Here is a 16,787-nt window from a genome sequence, read left to right as displayed (position 1 = left end):
GCCTGTGAGATCACCATCTTCCCCTTCTCTAAATCTGCCATGGGATGTTGCTTAATTAGCAAGAGTGAATCCAGGTAGCTCATTAAGAATCGTTTGGAGCCTTCAATCGACGGTAGAGCCTTGTCATGTGTAGTTTCATTATGTGCAAACCAGATTCTCCAGAGCACCATCAGTGTCATCACTCGCTGTTCTTCGGTGATTTGGTGCAACAACTGAAGCAGCCACTCCACCCCCGTATGGATCAGTAGGTTGTCGGCTGGCAGATTCCAAACCTCCCTCATCGCTAACCAGAGATTTCGAGCATGCTGACACCTGATGAATATATGGAAAGTGTCCTCTACTTCCTGGCCGCAGATCAGGCATGTTGCTGGTGTTTCCATGCCGCGGCGTCGTTTGTTTTGTTGTGTAGCCAAGGCATTCTTTGCAATTTTCCAGCCAAGGTGCTTTACCTTCGGTGGTACTGGGCACTGCCATATTAGCTTCCAGTCTGGCCGGCGACCATCAGGCCTAGTGCTAGTCGCTTCTAATCCTTGTTGTAACATTTGGTTCTCTAGTGCCACTCTATATGCACTTCGTACCGAGAAAGAGCCGCGCTTATCTGGCTCCCACGCTAGGAAATCTTCATCATTTCTTCTAGATGGCTTAATTTTCAGAATTAGTGACACATCTTCAGGGAGGAAGTAGAGTTGCAGTCTAGGCACATTCCAGGTACCATCTGGATGGAGGAAGTCTGAAACCCATCGATATCTACATCTTCCTTTGACAGAAATAGGTTTGTAGTTTGGGGTTCCAGGTATCCAGGGGTCTCGCCATACACGGATGTTTGCACCATTGCCCACTCTCCATATAACACCTTGTTTCAACAATTGCAGTCCATATTCAATTGCGTGCCAAGTAGATGATCCATTACCTGTAAACACGGTATCAACTAGAAAGCCATTAGGATAGTATTTTGCTTTCAAAAGCTGAGAGCATAAGGAATTAGGGAACTCAATCAGCCGCCAGGCTTGGCGAGCTAGTAGTGCTTGGTTAAACAGCCTCATATCCCGAAATCCCATGCCACCTTTATCCTTTGGCCGCAGCATGGTATCCCAAGAGATCCAGTGTGTTTTCCTTTTTCCCTTGTCCGCACCCCACCAGTAATCCCGGATCAGCTTGGTTAGTTCATCACACAGTCCATATGGTAGCTTAAAAATTCCCATGACATATGTTGTGAGGGCCTGGGCCACTGCCTTAATCAAGGTCTCTTTTGCTGCTTGGGATTTGTGAGTGTCATCCCATTCAACTAGGCTTTTTGCTAACTTCGCTTGAAGACTTTGAAATTTTCCTTTATTCATCCTCCCTTCCGGTGTTGGCAATCCCAAATATTTAGTTTCAAAAGACTCCTGCACCACTTGCAGTATCGCTTTAACCTCTTCCCGTACTTCCCCTGGACATGATGCTCCAAACATGATTGAGCATTTGCTGGGATTAATTAGCTGCCCCGTGCTGTTTGCATACTTCTCTAGAACCTCCTTTACCTTGTGTGCTTGTTCCTGCTTTGCTTTAAAGAATAGAAGTGTATCATCTGCGAATAACATGTGAGATATCCTTGGTGCTCTACGGCAAATTTTCACTGGCTCAATAGTTTGGTTTTCCACCTCTTCTCGCAAGAGCGGATAGCCCATCTGCAACAAACAAAAACAAGAAGGGGGACAAGGGATCACCTTGCCGGAGGCCCCGGGAAGGCGAAAACGAATCCAGCAGGGTTCCATTGAATTTAACCTTATAACTCACCGTGGTCACACATGCCATTATCCAGTTGACCCACCGGGGAGCGAAACCCAATCTTTGCATCGCTTTCTTTAGAAAATCCCAATCCACTCTATCATATGCTTTTGAGAGGTCTAGCTTGTATGCACAATAATCCTTATCAGTATTCACATTTTGCTCAATAAAGTGCATGCACTCAAATGCCACTAAAGCGTTGTCCGTAATGAGCCTGCCAGGGACAAAGGCGCTTTGGTTTGCTGAAATGAGTTCACCAAGAATGGGTCGTAGCCGGTTAACCATGCACTTCGCCAGTACCTTGTACAACACTGTACACAAGCTAATAGGCCTGAAGTCCTTTAGGGTCTCGGGTTGTTCAATTTTCGGTATCAAGACTATGGCAGTATCATTTACTCCCTCAGGCATGCGCCCTGTCACAAAGAAGACCTTCACCGCGTTAATAACTTCCTCTTTCAGTGTGGCCCAGTTCCGCTGATAGAACCTCGCTGGAAACCCATCCACTCCTGGAGCTTTTAGAGGACCTATCTGGAAGAGTGCGTCTCCAATTTCAGTGTCTGTAAAATCTTTGCATAGGTTCTCATTCATATCTGCTGTGACTTTATCCTGAAAAAGGTTGATCAGATCGTCTGCATTTAAGGATGGGTCACGGGTGAATAATTCTTGAAAATACGAGGTGGCCATCCTCTCCATATCCGAGGGTGTGTCCTTCCACACCCCTTCAGCATTCTTCAGCTTTTTTATTTTGTTCCTGCGGGCTCGCCAGACCGCCTTTTGATGGAAGAAACGCGTATTGCGATCTCCTTCTTTGAGCCAGCTTATCCGCGACCGTTGCAACCAGAGCATCTCTTCACGGTAGAGTAACTCATTCATATGATCAGTCTCCTTCCTTATTTCACTATTATCTGCTCCTTTAAGCATTAGTTCTTCCAACCTCTTCCTGGATTTTCCTAGTTCACAAAGGACGTTACCAAACTTCTTTTTACTCCACTGCTGCAGTTCGGTCATGACCCTATCCAGTCCCTGGTGCACTGACCTCAGATCATTTTTCTGTCCTGTGCTCTCCCAGGCTGCAGCAATCTTTTCTGGCAATTCCATTGACCGTTCCCAAAACACTTCATATTGCCTTGTCGGTGCTTGATTGCATCTCCGTTGTTCCTGCATCAAATTAATTAAAATTGGTTGATGATCAGAACAGGGAGAAACCAAGTGCTGCACAGTTGTGTCACAAAACAAATCTCTCCAAGAATGAGTTGCAACTGCACGATCTAATCTCACCCTAACATTTGCATTCCCCTTCCTTTTATTATCATAGGTATAAGGTGTGCCAGAGAAGCCTAGATCATGCAAATGACATATGTTAAGCGCATCTCTAAAATCTTCCATTTGCCTCACAGGCCTGGGGGTACCCAAAAAGTGCTCTTCTGGCCAGAGACATTCATTAAAATCTCCAAAAATTAACCAGGGAAGATCAGATTCCATACATAGATTTTGCAGAGCCTCCCAAAAGGAGTGACGATTTTCCACTCGAGGCTCACCATAAACACAAGTAAGACGCCAAAGAGGGGCGTTTTGAGACACACGAACATACGCATCAATATAGTTTTTATTCATAGCTTTGATATCTACAAACCAACTCTCATGCCAAAACAAAGCGAGACCACCACTAAGACCTTCAGAATTGACACCATCAAAACCTTTAAGACCTAACCTAAGACGAAGACGACGCATTTTATTTTTATTTTGCCTAGTTTCACACAAGAAGACTAAACGAGCATCTGAAGCCCGGGAAATAGTAACGATATCACGAACTGTCGGGGCGTTCCCGGCCCCCCGACAGTTGAAGGATAGGCAACTCATTGCTGCTGGCGAGACCACACGTTTGGTCTCGCCAGTTTACCCGCTAGCTTTGCGCCAGCTTGAGTCGTCTTCTTGTTTCTCTTGTACACCACCTCCACCTCACGCTGACCGGCCTTTCCATGCCACACATCTTGCAATTTCCCCTTCTTTGGGGTGCCGCCAAGATTCTTCTCCGCGTGCCCATCTGATTGTTGGTCATGAAGTTCCCCCTGAGCTTCTTGATCAGCCAAGCGCTTGCCGAGCACAGAGTCAGCCGCTGGCATAGAGGTGTCATTGACAGACCCGAAAGAGACCTGCAGGCTAGATAGGCCTTGCAACGCAGGTATCATATCGCTCGCATGAGGTCCTGACATTCTGGGCAGATTACCAGGCCCCTGTCTCATTGTATCGAAGGCGCTGGACATGTGCCATCATCTCTACGTAAACTGAAACTCTAGCCCCTCCACACCCATGGTCTGGCCATCCTCATCGGGGAATTGAATGATGGGCTCAGAGGTGTTCCGGCCTTTGGACTCTGCACCACTCCTCTCATGCTGGTTCGGAGACATATCCAGTTCCGCAATCCGTTCAGCGAGCCTTCTCTCTTCTTCAGATAAAACAGGTTGCCCAACGATCTGGCCATCGGCATCAATCACTCCTGTGCACAATGTCATCCGCAAGCGGGGGCATCTCTGGGTCAATGGAGTTTGAGCGAGGCTGGCTTTGAGCACTATTACCACTTGTACGTTGTGTTCCATAGTTGCTGCCCCGGTTGAACTGTTTCCGAGATTCAGCACTCCCAAAGCTTGAGAAGCTCAGCCCGCGTTTTGCCTTGGGGTGCCCAGCTGGAGGAATAGAATGACTCCGATATTCGAATTTCTTATATGGGCTGCATCGCAGCTCTATGGCATCATACTCCAAAGATGGTATCCCCAGACGCGACTTCTCGCAATCATCCTTCTTGTGCCCCATGAATCCGCAATGTGAGCAGTAATAGGGCACACGTTCATACATGAGCTTGAACACTTTAGTTTGTTCAGGTTTCCCTTTGATCCCTGCTGTTATGTGTGTTTGTAGCCTCCTATCATAAGGGAGATTCACCCTTACGCGAAGAAACTCCTGCTTTTTAATTTCAGACTCTGGCACATCCACCTCTAAGGCCTCGCCTAGACCATTGCCATATCGCATACCCCATGTATAATCCTGCTTCTGGAACGGCACATCATATATTCTTACCCAAACAGGAACGGCATCGAGTTTGATCTCAGATGGCTGGACAAGATCTTGTCAAAATCCTTCACAATCAGAGCGTTTTTCTTATATATCCACGGTCCTCCTCTTCTAACAAAGTCATAATCACCTTTTGAGTACAAGGTGATCATATAGTAGTTTTTACCTTTCTCGGCATAATCAATCCCAGTACGCAAAAACCACACTTCCTCAACAAATCGAGTGAACATTGCTTTAGTATTGGGTTTGAATTTGGATGCCCTTGTTAGCATCACTTTTCTTACTCTTCTTCTTGGGAGGCGCCAGGGGGTTTTCCTCTGGATTCTTCAATATTTGTGAGTCCACGGTCTAGTCCCGCGGACTCATTGGCTTACTTGGCTCACGATGAACGCCTTCAGCAGCGTGTCAGCAGTAGCGTCCTTTGGAGGTTCTTCCTTGTCCCTGCAGTCCAAACTTTGGGTTAAAGAAAGTGGCAAATATAGGTCACGGAAGAAGATTGCAAGACAGAAGAAACTTACGAGCTGATGTTCTCGGTCATGTCAAACCAATCATGGGGAGCAGGAGCAGCCGAGCTAATTGGGACAACAAACTTCGGCTGTGAAGCACTCGAAGACTCAGAGCCCTCGTCAGCATCGGCTCGTTTCCTTTTCCCTCTGGCCTTTTCGTCCTGCGAATTGGCAGGGGGGTGAAACCTCGGTATGGTAAGATTCGGATAAAGCATCCTCCTCTTCCTCGATAGCTTCTGCGTCTCCCTTAGGATCCACCGTAGCTTCAGATTCTTTAGCGGCTTCGGGTTCTACCCCTCCCTCATGCACTGGAGGAAGGCAAGAAAGGAAAATGTAATCCTGCGTAGTCAAAGAAAAGCATTGAAAAACTAAGGAAAAAGTAAGCAAGTCAAGAAGAACAAGTAAAACCAAAAACTTACAGATGGTGGTGGATGTTTCTTGTCAAACGGTGTAACTCGACAAGGGGAGGGGATGTTGTCTGAAGCGGTGAGCGTGGTGAAGTGTCGAGCTATCTTCTCGAGTTCAGCGGTGGACAAGTCCTCCTTGGAAACCCTTGTCGGGTCCTTGGATCCCGAGTAACACCACATGGCATGGACTCTCGCTTGGATGGGCTGAACTCGCACCCGAAGGAAGTGAGTCATGATTTGCAGACCCGACAGATCTTTGCCTTCCCCGGTTTGCAGGGCGTGGATCCGGGCCCCAAGAGGCTTGGTTTCCTGGAATTCGGCTTCAATCAATGGAAGATCCCACGACTTCAGCTTCTTCACTTCTTTTGTCGGGTCGAAGGGGGCAAGACCGAACTTTTGTTCTCCGATTTTCTCGTCCTTGATGTAGACCCATTTCTTGCGCCAGTTCTGGATGGACTCGGCCATCTTGAAGTCAAAGTATTCGGCTTCGGCTCGAACAAAGATGATGGTGCCACCGCCGACATGGACAGAGGTCCTTGTCGCGTTTCGCCGGATAAAGAACAAACGCCTCCATAGGCCCCAGTGTGGGTCGATGCCCAGGAAGCACTCGCACAAGGTAATGAAGCACGCGATGTGCAAGATGGAGTTTGGCGTGAGCTGATGAAGCTGCACGCCGTAAACAAAAAGAAGCCCAAGAAGAAATTCGTGGGCAGGAAGGGAAAGACCACGGAAAATGAAGGCGAGGAACATTACCCGCCAGCCTTCGTCAGGACGGGGAACGGTCTTGTCGCCGGCAAGCTTCACCTCCGCTGCCGCGGAAAGCAGCCCAAATTGGCGCATCTTGTGGAGGTCGTTTTTGGTGCACTTTGACCTTTCCCATCCTGTGGCTCGAGACTTCCCTGAGGTAGCGTCGCCGGCGGTGCCCGTGGTGCGCGTGGCTGGTTGTTTCTTCCCCATGCTGGCAGAGGAAGTGATTGGTGAAGGAAATTGGAGAGGAGAGAAGAAAAGCTTGAGCTCTGGAGGGAAAGAACAGCGGCGAGAGGAAGAACGTGAAGATGGGCGGCGCAATGAGAGAATGGGCGCGGGCACAGTGAAAGATTCCCTTTTATCCTATGGATCGACCAAGGAGAGCCGTTTGATTTTATGGACGGTTCCCGCGGCATCCATCTAGGGTAACCGCGTGGCACGATGAAAATGAACCGTCCAGCCATTTGCCCCACTATGGCGAAAGTCAAGGAAGTAACTGCACGACGCGCCGCACGATGCCTCGGTTTTCGTGCGGTCGTGCGGTCAAATCTGGCATTGTGGACATCATCACGCCTGTGTCAGACTGCATCATGGGCCCATCTATGATGCGTCAAATCACAGCATCTGCTGATGAGCTCGAACTCGCCATCATCGTCAGCAATGACGTCATTAGCGAGGAGGAAAAAAGCTTCGGGTAGAGAAAAAGTGAAACAAAGAAGAAGGTTCAATCGAGTAAAAATTTGACCGGAAGAATAATTTCTGAGCCTATGATCGGTTGCACGCACCCGATCATAGCCTCGGGGGCTACTCCCATCGGGAGCGCTGGTCGCGCACCCGATAGAGATACAATCTGCATATAAAGGTAAGTAAAAGCATAAACAGGTAAGGTGAATGATGCCTAAGTAAAAAAGAATTCGGCTACAAGTTTTTTCGGATGCATAAAAATCTTTGAGCCTATGCTCGGCTACAAGTACCCGAACATAGCCTCAGGGGCTACTCCCATCGGGAGCGCTGGTCGCGCACCCGACGGAAAGAAAAATCAGCAAGGAAAGTTAGCCAAAAGAAGAAAAGAAAAATTCTTCGAGTCCATTATCGGTGGTAAACACCAGATGCTTAGACTCATCAATTACTCCCATCGGGAGCACCGATTGCGCACCCGAGTAAAATGTCAAAACTTCAGGTAAACAAGAACCCGACAACTTTAGCAACTGCAACAGCCAAACAAGGCAGTCGATGAAAAATAAAAATATCCTCAGACCGCGTTCGCCGCGATAAATGTCTGAATGCCATGTTCGTAAAGACATGAAGGTAAGACCCCAGGATCCGTCCTGCGTGGCCTCGCACTTGCACAAGCTGCGCTCTGCTAGATGTTTTCCATATCAATGATATGATGCAAAATCCCGACGGACGCGTTGGGTACCAAAAAACACAAAACTGGAATTCAGGATTCGATAAGACCTCCGCGGCACGAACTGAATTACGCCAGTATACCGAATTCGAGTCCGGGGACTCGATTTTGAGGTAGGTTCTCGTTGTTTTTGCCCAAAAGCAATTAACTGGTCCCTGATCCATCTAAAGCACCAGGCTCGTTTACCAATATCCCCAAGACAAAATATATGTTAAATCACAATAAAGTTGCTTACCCGAAATATCGGGTTCGTCTTACAAGAGAATGAGTCAAGATTTGGAGATTCAACCCGAGTCTACGACTCGAGTAGAATCTCGGGGGCTACTGACATGGGTACACCTAATTGGGCCCATGGCATTGATACCCTTGTGCATATTTGGGAGAAGCCCATGAAGTGTTAAGGCCTGTCACACCCGGATTTTTAAGTCCAGATGCCTATTATGCCATTCATCGCAATCCCAGGAATATTGTTTTTGCGAGACATAATAGATTGATATCACCGAACATCATTCATTACAACATCATAATTGTCTTACAACAAAGGATCACATGATCCAGTCTCATTACAATAGTAGAGGATCTATTGATCAATTATAAAACACATAGCGGAAGCGAAGTAGCGTAGTAGCAGTCCATCTATTCCACAGGCAACTGTTGACGTCAGGAGTGATCCTAGTTGTCATAGACGTCCCGCTGTCCTTCTTCCTGGTTCGGGTACTCCTCTTCATAGTCTGGCCATTTGAATAGCCAGGGACACAGCCGTGAGTACTTTAAAGTACTCGCAAACTAATACTAGTGTAAGCACTATCAACTATAATAAGGGGGTGCTAAACTCTAAGTTTATTTGCATAAAGCCAATTTTAATTCACAACATTTTAGTAAAGCCTCTTTATTTGCTAATTAACTCAAGTGGGAACATTAGTGTCATTCCCACAACTCTGTTGTGATTCAAGTCAAATTCACCATTCACCTTTCAAGTTCAAGTCACAAGTTATATGCCACATTTTTGAAAATGGTCTGATGACGGAACAGTATGGCCTTTCCAACCGTCCATAACCGTGGACGCGGCTATTCGAATAGTTCTACCCTCTGCAGAGGTCGTACACTTGTGCCACAACATTTGCAATAACCCGTCAGGGTTAACTGGCCCTGATTTATCACACTCCGTGTGCGGACTACCAACCATAACCATTCACTTACATACCCTAGTATAGGCACCTCTCCCCATGAGCTTGGCCTCCCAGTGAAGACAACCGTCAGCCTGGGAACTGCACAGGGCTTGGGCCGGACATTCACCTCATTTCACGTCATCTCACATCATTTCATATTTCTTTGTGGAGGCAGCCCTCGGCATAACCCCGACGACGCTTGTTTAGAGGGAACCCATACTAAAGCACATAAATTTCTAGTTAAGCCTTTACCCATAATCAGGTATTGTGGGGGTACTCAAAAATTGGAATGGTATCGCATCCGAACCCAACCATCAGTTTTTGTAAAGTTCACCATGGCATTCACAAGTCATATTCACCTTCAAAATCTTTCAATAGAATGACTCGTCATTCCAAGGTTTTCAAAGTCATTGGTTTTCACAAGTTCCCATCTAGAGTAGTCAATTTTAGTTTAGCACTAGCAACTAGTCATGAGGGGTGCTAACTAGCTTGTAGCTATCTAGGCTAAGTTTGATACTCTTGTACTATTCTATACTTAGACCAAAGTTAACTATAAAAGTAAGCTTTAATAAATAAAGTAACAACTTTGCAAGAATAAAACTTGGGATGGGATCATGAAGCATAAAGTAATAGGTGAGTGTGCCTTGCCCTGGTAGAGCTTTGCACTTTGCAAGAATATTAGCTTGCCTTGGTTGGGAAATTGGTCAAAGTGGTCTTCTTCTCCTTGGAAGTAGACCTCCTCCTCCTCTTGGTACTCCTCGGTACTAGCGTCTAAAATACGAATACGGGGTACACAATCATCATACCAAACTTATTTACTAAACTAGGCACACGCATGAAGCACACAACTTAAACTAGCATCACATATTACTATTAAGTTGGTGGATGTGTTTTTTCTTATTAATTAGGAAAAATAATTTCCTCTCATACTAAATTAGGTCTTACCTTTAATTACTTAGAGAAATAATTTCCTCTCATTGTCTTATTAAGATTTAATTTCTCTCATGAACAATATGTGACCTAGGTTGACCAAAGTCAACCTCTTCACACTTATTATTTGAGAAAATGATTTAAATGAGGTGAGCACCTCATACACTTTAGTCCTAGCATGGTAGAGATTTAATATCATCAACCAATCATATGAGACCTAAATGACCAGAGTCTCTACCTCATTTTGAATGGTTGGTGACAAGATTTAAATGGGAGAAACATTCCCATGAGATTTATTAATAGTTTTGGACAATATCTTTGACTATAAATAGCCATATAGTCCTTTAATTCATCTAGGCCATGATCATTCAAAGTAAGCATGGCATATTTTTGCATAAACAATTAGTACAAGTGTAATGTGATTTATAGGAGTTGGAAACAACTTAAAAGCATTTGTGGTTGATTTTTAATAATTATTCTAAGGCAGAAAAGTCCCTGTCTTGTTTATTTTCTCACTTTAATTCTACAATAGCTATTGGTTTGAATCCAGTGGCATTGTGTAGAGAAAACTCTAAGCTTTCCAAATATATAAAGTTTGTAAAATTTGGTCAAGTAGATTTGGAGAAAATTAAATTTGAAGTTGGCACCAGTTTGTAATATTTATCTACTCTGAAAATTTTGAATTCAAACTTTGGGCTGGCGGGAGGACTAGTGGGCTGCACAGCGAGGGAAAGAGGTGGGCCGGCCCAGCATCTCAGCGGGCTGCCTGACAGTGGCCCCCGCTTGTCAGCGGGTGCTCACAGGCGAATCGGTACGCCACGCTGAGGCCGTAGGATTAGAACGTGGATCGACGGCTGGCGGCCATCCTCATCATCGACGAGGCTCACCGGAGACCAAACCCTACCGGCGGCCAGCATAGGGGGTCGGGGAGCTACCTGGTGGCGGGAGAGCGTCGGCGAGGTGGGCGGAGGTCGTGGAAGATGGTGGTGAAGCTCCTGGCACCAACAGCGGCTCCAATGGGGGCTCCAGTCGCCGGCGAGGTAGCAGGGGTGCTGGCGGAGCTCCGGCAAGCGATTCGAGGGCTACGGCCTAAATTGGTGGGCGGCGTTGCTCGAGGGGAGGTAGTGAGATGAGGGAGGAAGGTTGGCGTGCTCAATTTGATCGGAGGGCGTCTCTATTTATAGGGCGAGGGGGTGCTGCGGGGTGCCGTGAAGGGTCGATGACGAGCTCGTCGTTCCAGGGCGATGAAGAGGCAAGGCATGGGCGTGGATTGTTGGCGACGTCAAGGCGAGACTGACGCGCGTCGTGGCGAGGTAGGGGAAGGAAGGGTCGCGTCGTTCTCTTCCTTGCAGCATGGCAGTACGGTGGCGGGAGTTCGTCGTCCGTGACGATGGCTACAGGGCGAGCGAGGGCAGGTGAGCGTGTCTGGGAGATTGAGGGCACCGTGGCGACGCGATTGGTGCCTGGGGAGAGCGAGGGGAGGCGCGAGGCGACGGGGCATGGCGGCGTCCTGTCGCGTCCAGAGGCGTCCTGGTGCGCGTCCTGGCGAGCTGCTGGGCGTGTCTGGGCGTGTCTGGGTGCGCGTGGCCTGGGCGGTGTCGACGTCATCTTGGTCAATGGCTTGCAGGAGCAGCTTCAGGAGGGTCAGGGGAAGGCAGCTGACATGGTGGAGTGGCTTGGATGGGAGAGGAGAGGGGGTGAGCATGTGGAGTGACAAGGTGGCCGGCATGGTCTGATTCTGGTCAAGATGGTCCAATGCAAGGGCAGGCAAGTGGAGGGTGAGGTAGAGGAGAGGTGCAGGGATGTTCCAGAGCAGCAGAGAGGGGCAGAGGTGGACTTGGTCCAACCAGAATTGCAGCATGGGCTTCATAATAGATGCTGCCCACAAGGTGCTTGTGAAAATGGCCGCAAGAGAAAAGTTTTCAAAGTTTGGAAATTCCTTTGGTGGATCTTATTTATATGTTTAATGTGAGGGAATGGGGGTGGTGGTATTCATTTTGATGAAGATTTGCAAAGTTTCAAAATTGGTATGATCTTCTCATAATTTCAAAGTCTCCACTTGTCAAATCTCTACTGGTCAACCTGGTCAAAGTTAGCATGTGTGGTCAACATGAAAGTTGTTCACCTTGACATGGTCTGAGATGACATGGCAATAGTTGACCAAGTTTGGTTTGAAGAAAAGTCAAAACCAGGGGGTAAAGTAGGGAACATTTTATAAAAGTCACTTTTGACCATTATCACATGTATGTTGATTTTGATATTTGCTTTGATTTTATTCTTGTTTCTTTGATGAAATTGTGTTTGTTTATCATATATAAGAGTTTTACAAACAATAGATCAAGCAATGGTGGCCTTTGGTGAAGATTTGCAAAATTGGCCTTATGTGTATGTGAGTGAAATTGGGAATTTCTCACTATTTGGTTTCTCTCCATTTGAGTTGACTTTTCTTGACTCTAAAGTGATTCTTATTAGTTTAGAAACATTTTCCAACCATTGAAACCATTTCAAATGGTCTTGTTCAAAGATTTGCAAAAATGGCCATAACACATAAGAGGTGATATGTCAAATTTCATTATTCTTGGAAAATGTTCATCTTGCTTTACTTGGACATGGGTTAGGGTCAATTTAGGGTTATATTAGGTTGAGAGATGGTTTCACATCATTTGGTCAAGGTTTAGAGTCATAGGGCAAGAATTGGGTATTATGGCTAGGTGTCACATATGCCTCTATGCATATGTTGCATTTGATTTTTAATTTGACTTGGCTTGACCCAATTGATGTTGTTGAGTGTTGAAATGGTATATAGGAGTGATCCAACCATTCACCACAAGTCTTAGGGTTAAGATCCTCAATTTCACAAATTTGCTATTTACTCTCATATGCCTCTATGGCATTTTTAGTTTCTTTTTATTTTCTTTGGTTTCAACTTGGAATTGGTTTGAGGAGTACTAGATAAGGTTTATGAAGGTTTTCCAATCCTCTAAATAAAGGGGAAAGGCCTATGGTAAAGTTTTATAAAAATAGCCATAGGCACATATGGCTTTTTTTCTTATTTAAATTCTTTTTATTTTATTTTAACTTGGATGGTAAAAAGGAATGTGAGGTTTAGGGTTTAAGAGTATTTAAAATACTAATTAAACAAGCAATCATGGCAATAGCACAAGAATTAAACAAGATCTCTATGTATCAAACTTAATTTAATAAAAGTTTTTGTTGGTTCCAAAATTTGGAACTGAGAAATTCATTTTGTTTGTTTTGAAATTTTTGGGATGTTACAAACCCTTCCCCCTTAAACAAATCTCGTCCCGAGATTTTAAGAAAAGTTAGGTTCCTAAGAAGATGGAGCTGTGAGATTAACAGGGGAACATACTTGGCATGGCCTGAGGGGCTTCCTGGGCTTCATTGGCAGTCATGTGGTAGAAACGGCCGTTGTTGTTGTTTTGGTTCCTTCTTCCTGCAAAGCGGCGCTGTTGCTGAGCAGGTGTAGCGGTGTTGGCGGCAATCTTGGTAAGCTTCTTGGGGCACTCATTGGAGTAATGACCCACAACTCCACATTCATAGCAGTTTACAGTTGACTTGTCCTTGGGAGTGACGGGAATGGCATTGCTTCCCGTCCTCGGGCCAGTGTTGTTGTTGTTGTTGTTCCCATTGTTGTTGTTGTTGTGGTTGTTATTGTTGCTGCTGGGGTTGTTGGTGTTGTTGCCTCCGGGCTTCGGGGGTCCTCCATTGTTGTTGGTGTAGTTTGGGCGATACGTCTGAGCAGTTGGCTTGTTGTGCCTTGGGGTAAATCCTCCAGAGTTGTTGCGGTACTTCTGGTTATGGTGGGGTCCATTCTGGTTCATCATCCTGCGCTTGCGGTTCTCATTGGCTTGGTGTAGCTTCCCTTCCATCTGTATGGCAGAGTCCACCAGGGCTTCCAAGTCAGCGAACGGAATGTTCACTAACACGGTTTGCATCTCGTCGTGCAGTCCGTTCAGAAATCTCTCCTTCCTTTTCTCGTTGGTGTCGGTCTCATCCGGGGCGTACCTTGACAGAGTAAGAAACCTGCCGCGGTATTCCACCACGGACATCCTTCCTTGCTTGAGTTCGCGGAACTCGTCTCTCATCTTCTTGATTAGTCCTTGGGGCACATGGTACTTGCTAAACTTCAGCTTGAAGTCTTCCCAGGTCATCATCTGTCCTGCGTTCATTGCACGGGCACTTGTCCACCAGGCTCTTGCTGGTCCTGCTAAGTAGTGCGTGGCAAACAGCACTTTCTCTGCGGCTTCAACTCCCGCAACTTCGAGGTTGTTCTCCATTGTCTGGAGCCAGTCATCAGCATCTAGGGGTTCTTCAGTCTTGTTGAATATTGGAGGGTTGGTGTTCTGAAAAATTTTCAACTTTGATCCAGGGTGATCGTGGTTTCCATGGCCCTGATTGTTCTGAGCTATCTGTTGTAGTGCAGCTACGTTGGCTTGTCTTTCAGCTCTTTCGGCTTCGCGGTCTGCCATCATTATCTGCATCATCTGCATCATGGCGTCTTGATTGGCGCTGCGGGTTGGTGGGGCCATCTGAATATCGAGGTAGATGATGAGATAAGAGGGAAATTTCTATGGTTTGTTTTGTTAAATTTTAAAAAGTTCATCACTTGAAAATTTGAGTAGTGTTGCGGGGGTAAAAAACCAACAACACTTTTTCATTCATACCAAGCATCACACATTACAAAACTAACACACCGTTGGTTTGAAGAACCATTCCCTCGTTCTACGATACCAGGGGATCCTGATACAACTCACACCTACGAAAGTGCTTTAAAGATACTACTCTTCAGGGGGGATTCTTCGTCTTCACGGGTAATGTGCTTGGTGAAAGGCGAGGGCGTTGTCTAACTCCTTGCGGGTCTTGTACAGCATGAAGTCCAGGTGTGCTACATAATGGTTCATCTCCGGGTGCGGGGGCATGGTTATTGGTCTTCCCAGGGGATCATGTCTTGGGTAGTAAATGAAGCGGGTATTCTTGATCTTGTTCACATTTTGTCCGCACCGACGGGCAAGTGCTTCCTGCATGGCTCTAGCTATTCCATCCTTCCAAGTGTTTCCTGTTACCAAAAACCATATGGTTTCCCATATTGGGGCTCCAAGCTTTCCTCGTAGATCTGCAGTAACTTCCCACCGAGGTTGTCCTCCTGGTTGATTATTGAGTGGTATTCCGAAGAACTCGGGGTACGGCGTCCTAAGTATTCAACTAGTTGCTTCAAATCCTTCTCGAACATCAGGTTTCCTCCGTGACCAAGTTGATAGGACTCACATTGGTACTCCATCTGTGAGCAATTTGGGTAAGTAAGTTAGAGAAGTGATCAAGTGTGCAAACTTTTATGTAGAATTGCAAAGAAAATAGAGCATGGATTTTCTTTCTTTGAAAAAGATCTCAAGGGTAAGAGTGAGAATAAGCTTTTATAAATATTCACTTCATTGTTTTTTTTTTGAAACTAAGTTTTTCAGACGTCCATTCTAACTAGGGTCTCCTAAGGTCAACAATGGCTCTGATACCAACTTGTCACACCCGGATTTTTAAGTCCAGATGCCTATTATGCCATTCATCGCAATCCCAGGAATATTGATTTTGCGAGACATAATAGATTGATATCACAGAACATCATTCATTACAACATCATAATTGTCTTACAACAAAGGATCACATGATCCAGTCTCATTACAATAGTAGAGGATCTATTGATCAATTACAAAACACATAGCGGAAGCGAAGTAGCGTAGTAGCAGTCCATCTATTCCACAGGCAACTGTTGACGTCAGGAGTGATCCTAGTTGTCATAGACGTCCCGCTGTCCTTCTTCCTGGTTCGGGTACTCCTCTTCATAGTCTGGCCATTTGAATAGCCAGGGACACAGCCGTGAGTACTTTAAAGTACTCGCAAACTAATACTAGTGTAAGCACTATCAACTATAATAAGGGGGTGCTAAACTCTAAGTTTATTTGCATAAAGCCAATTTTAATTCACAACATTTTAGTAAAGCCTCTTTATTTGCTAATTAACTCAAGTGGGGACATTAGTGTCATTCCCACAACTCTGTTGTGATTCAAGTCAAATTCACCATTCACCTTTCAAGTTCAAGTCACAAGTCATATGCCACATTTTTGAAAATGGTCTGATGACGGAACAGTATGGCCTTTCCAACCGTCCATAACCGTGGACGCGGCTATTCGAATAGTTCTACCCTCTGCAGAGGTCGTACACTTGTGCCACAACATTTGCAATAACCTGTCAGGGTTAACTGGCCCTGATTTATCACACTCCGTGTGCGGACTACCAACCATAACCATTCACTTACATACCCTAGTATAGGCACCTCTCCCCATGAGCTTGGCCTCCCAGTGAAGACAACCGTCAGCCTGGGAACTGCACAGGGCTTGGGCCGGACATTCACCTCATTTCACGTCATCTCACATCATTTCATATTTCTTTGTGGAGGCAGCCCTCGGCATAACCCCGATGACGCTTGTTTAGAGGGAACCCATACTAAAGCACATAAATTTCTAGTTAAGCCTTTACCCATAATCAGGTATTGTGGGGGTACTCAAAAATTGGAATGGTATCGCATCCGAACCCAACCATCAGTTTTTGTAAAGTTCACCATGGCATTCACAAGTCATATTCACCTTCAAAATCTTTCAATAGAATGACTCGTCATTCCAAGGTTTTCAAAGTCATTGGTTTTCACAAGTTCCCATCTAGAGTAGTCAATTTTAGTTTAGCACTAGCAACTAGTCATGAGGGGTGCTAACTA

At 45.9% G+C, this 16,787-nt stretch overlaps 1 protein-coding gene across 1 annotated transcript; it reads right to left on the bottom strand.

The window, feature by feature from the left end:
- Positions 1 to 5,091: 5,091 nt before the first annotated feature.
- Positions 5,092 to 6,805, bottom strand: LOC127311455 (uncharacterized). The gene is made up of 3 exons (XM_051342207.1): positions 5,762 to 6,805; positions 5,355 to 5,681; positions 5,092 to 5,277 (listed from the first exon to the last, which is right to left on the bottom strand). The coding sequence occupies exons 1-2, from the start codon at positions 6,704 to 6,706 to the stop codon at positions 5,463 to 5,465; spliced, it is 1,164 nt and encodes a 387-aa protein (XP_051198167.1). The 5' UTR covers positions 6,707 to 6,805; the 3' UTR covers positions 5,092 to 5,277; positions 5,355 to 5,462.
- Between the last annotated feature and the right edge of the window lie 9,982 nt (positions 6,806 to 16,787).

Source organism: Lolium perenne, chromosome 1 (genome assembly GCF_019359855.2).
Source record: "Lolium perenne isolate Kyuss_39 chromosome 1, Kyuss_2.0, whole genome shotgun sequence".
NCBI classification, from domain to species: Eukaryota; Viridiplantae; Streptophyta; class Magnoliopsida; order Poales; family Poaceae; genus Lolium; species Lolium perenne.
This window is presented reverse-complemented; position numbering and strand designations above follow the sequence as displayed.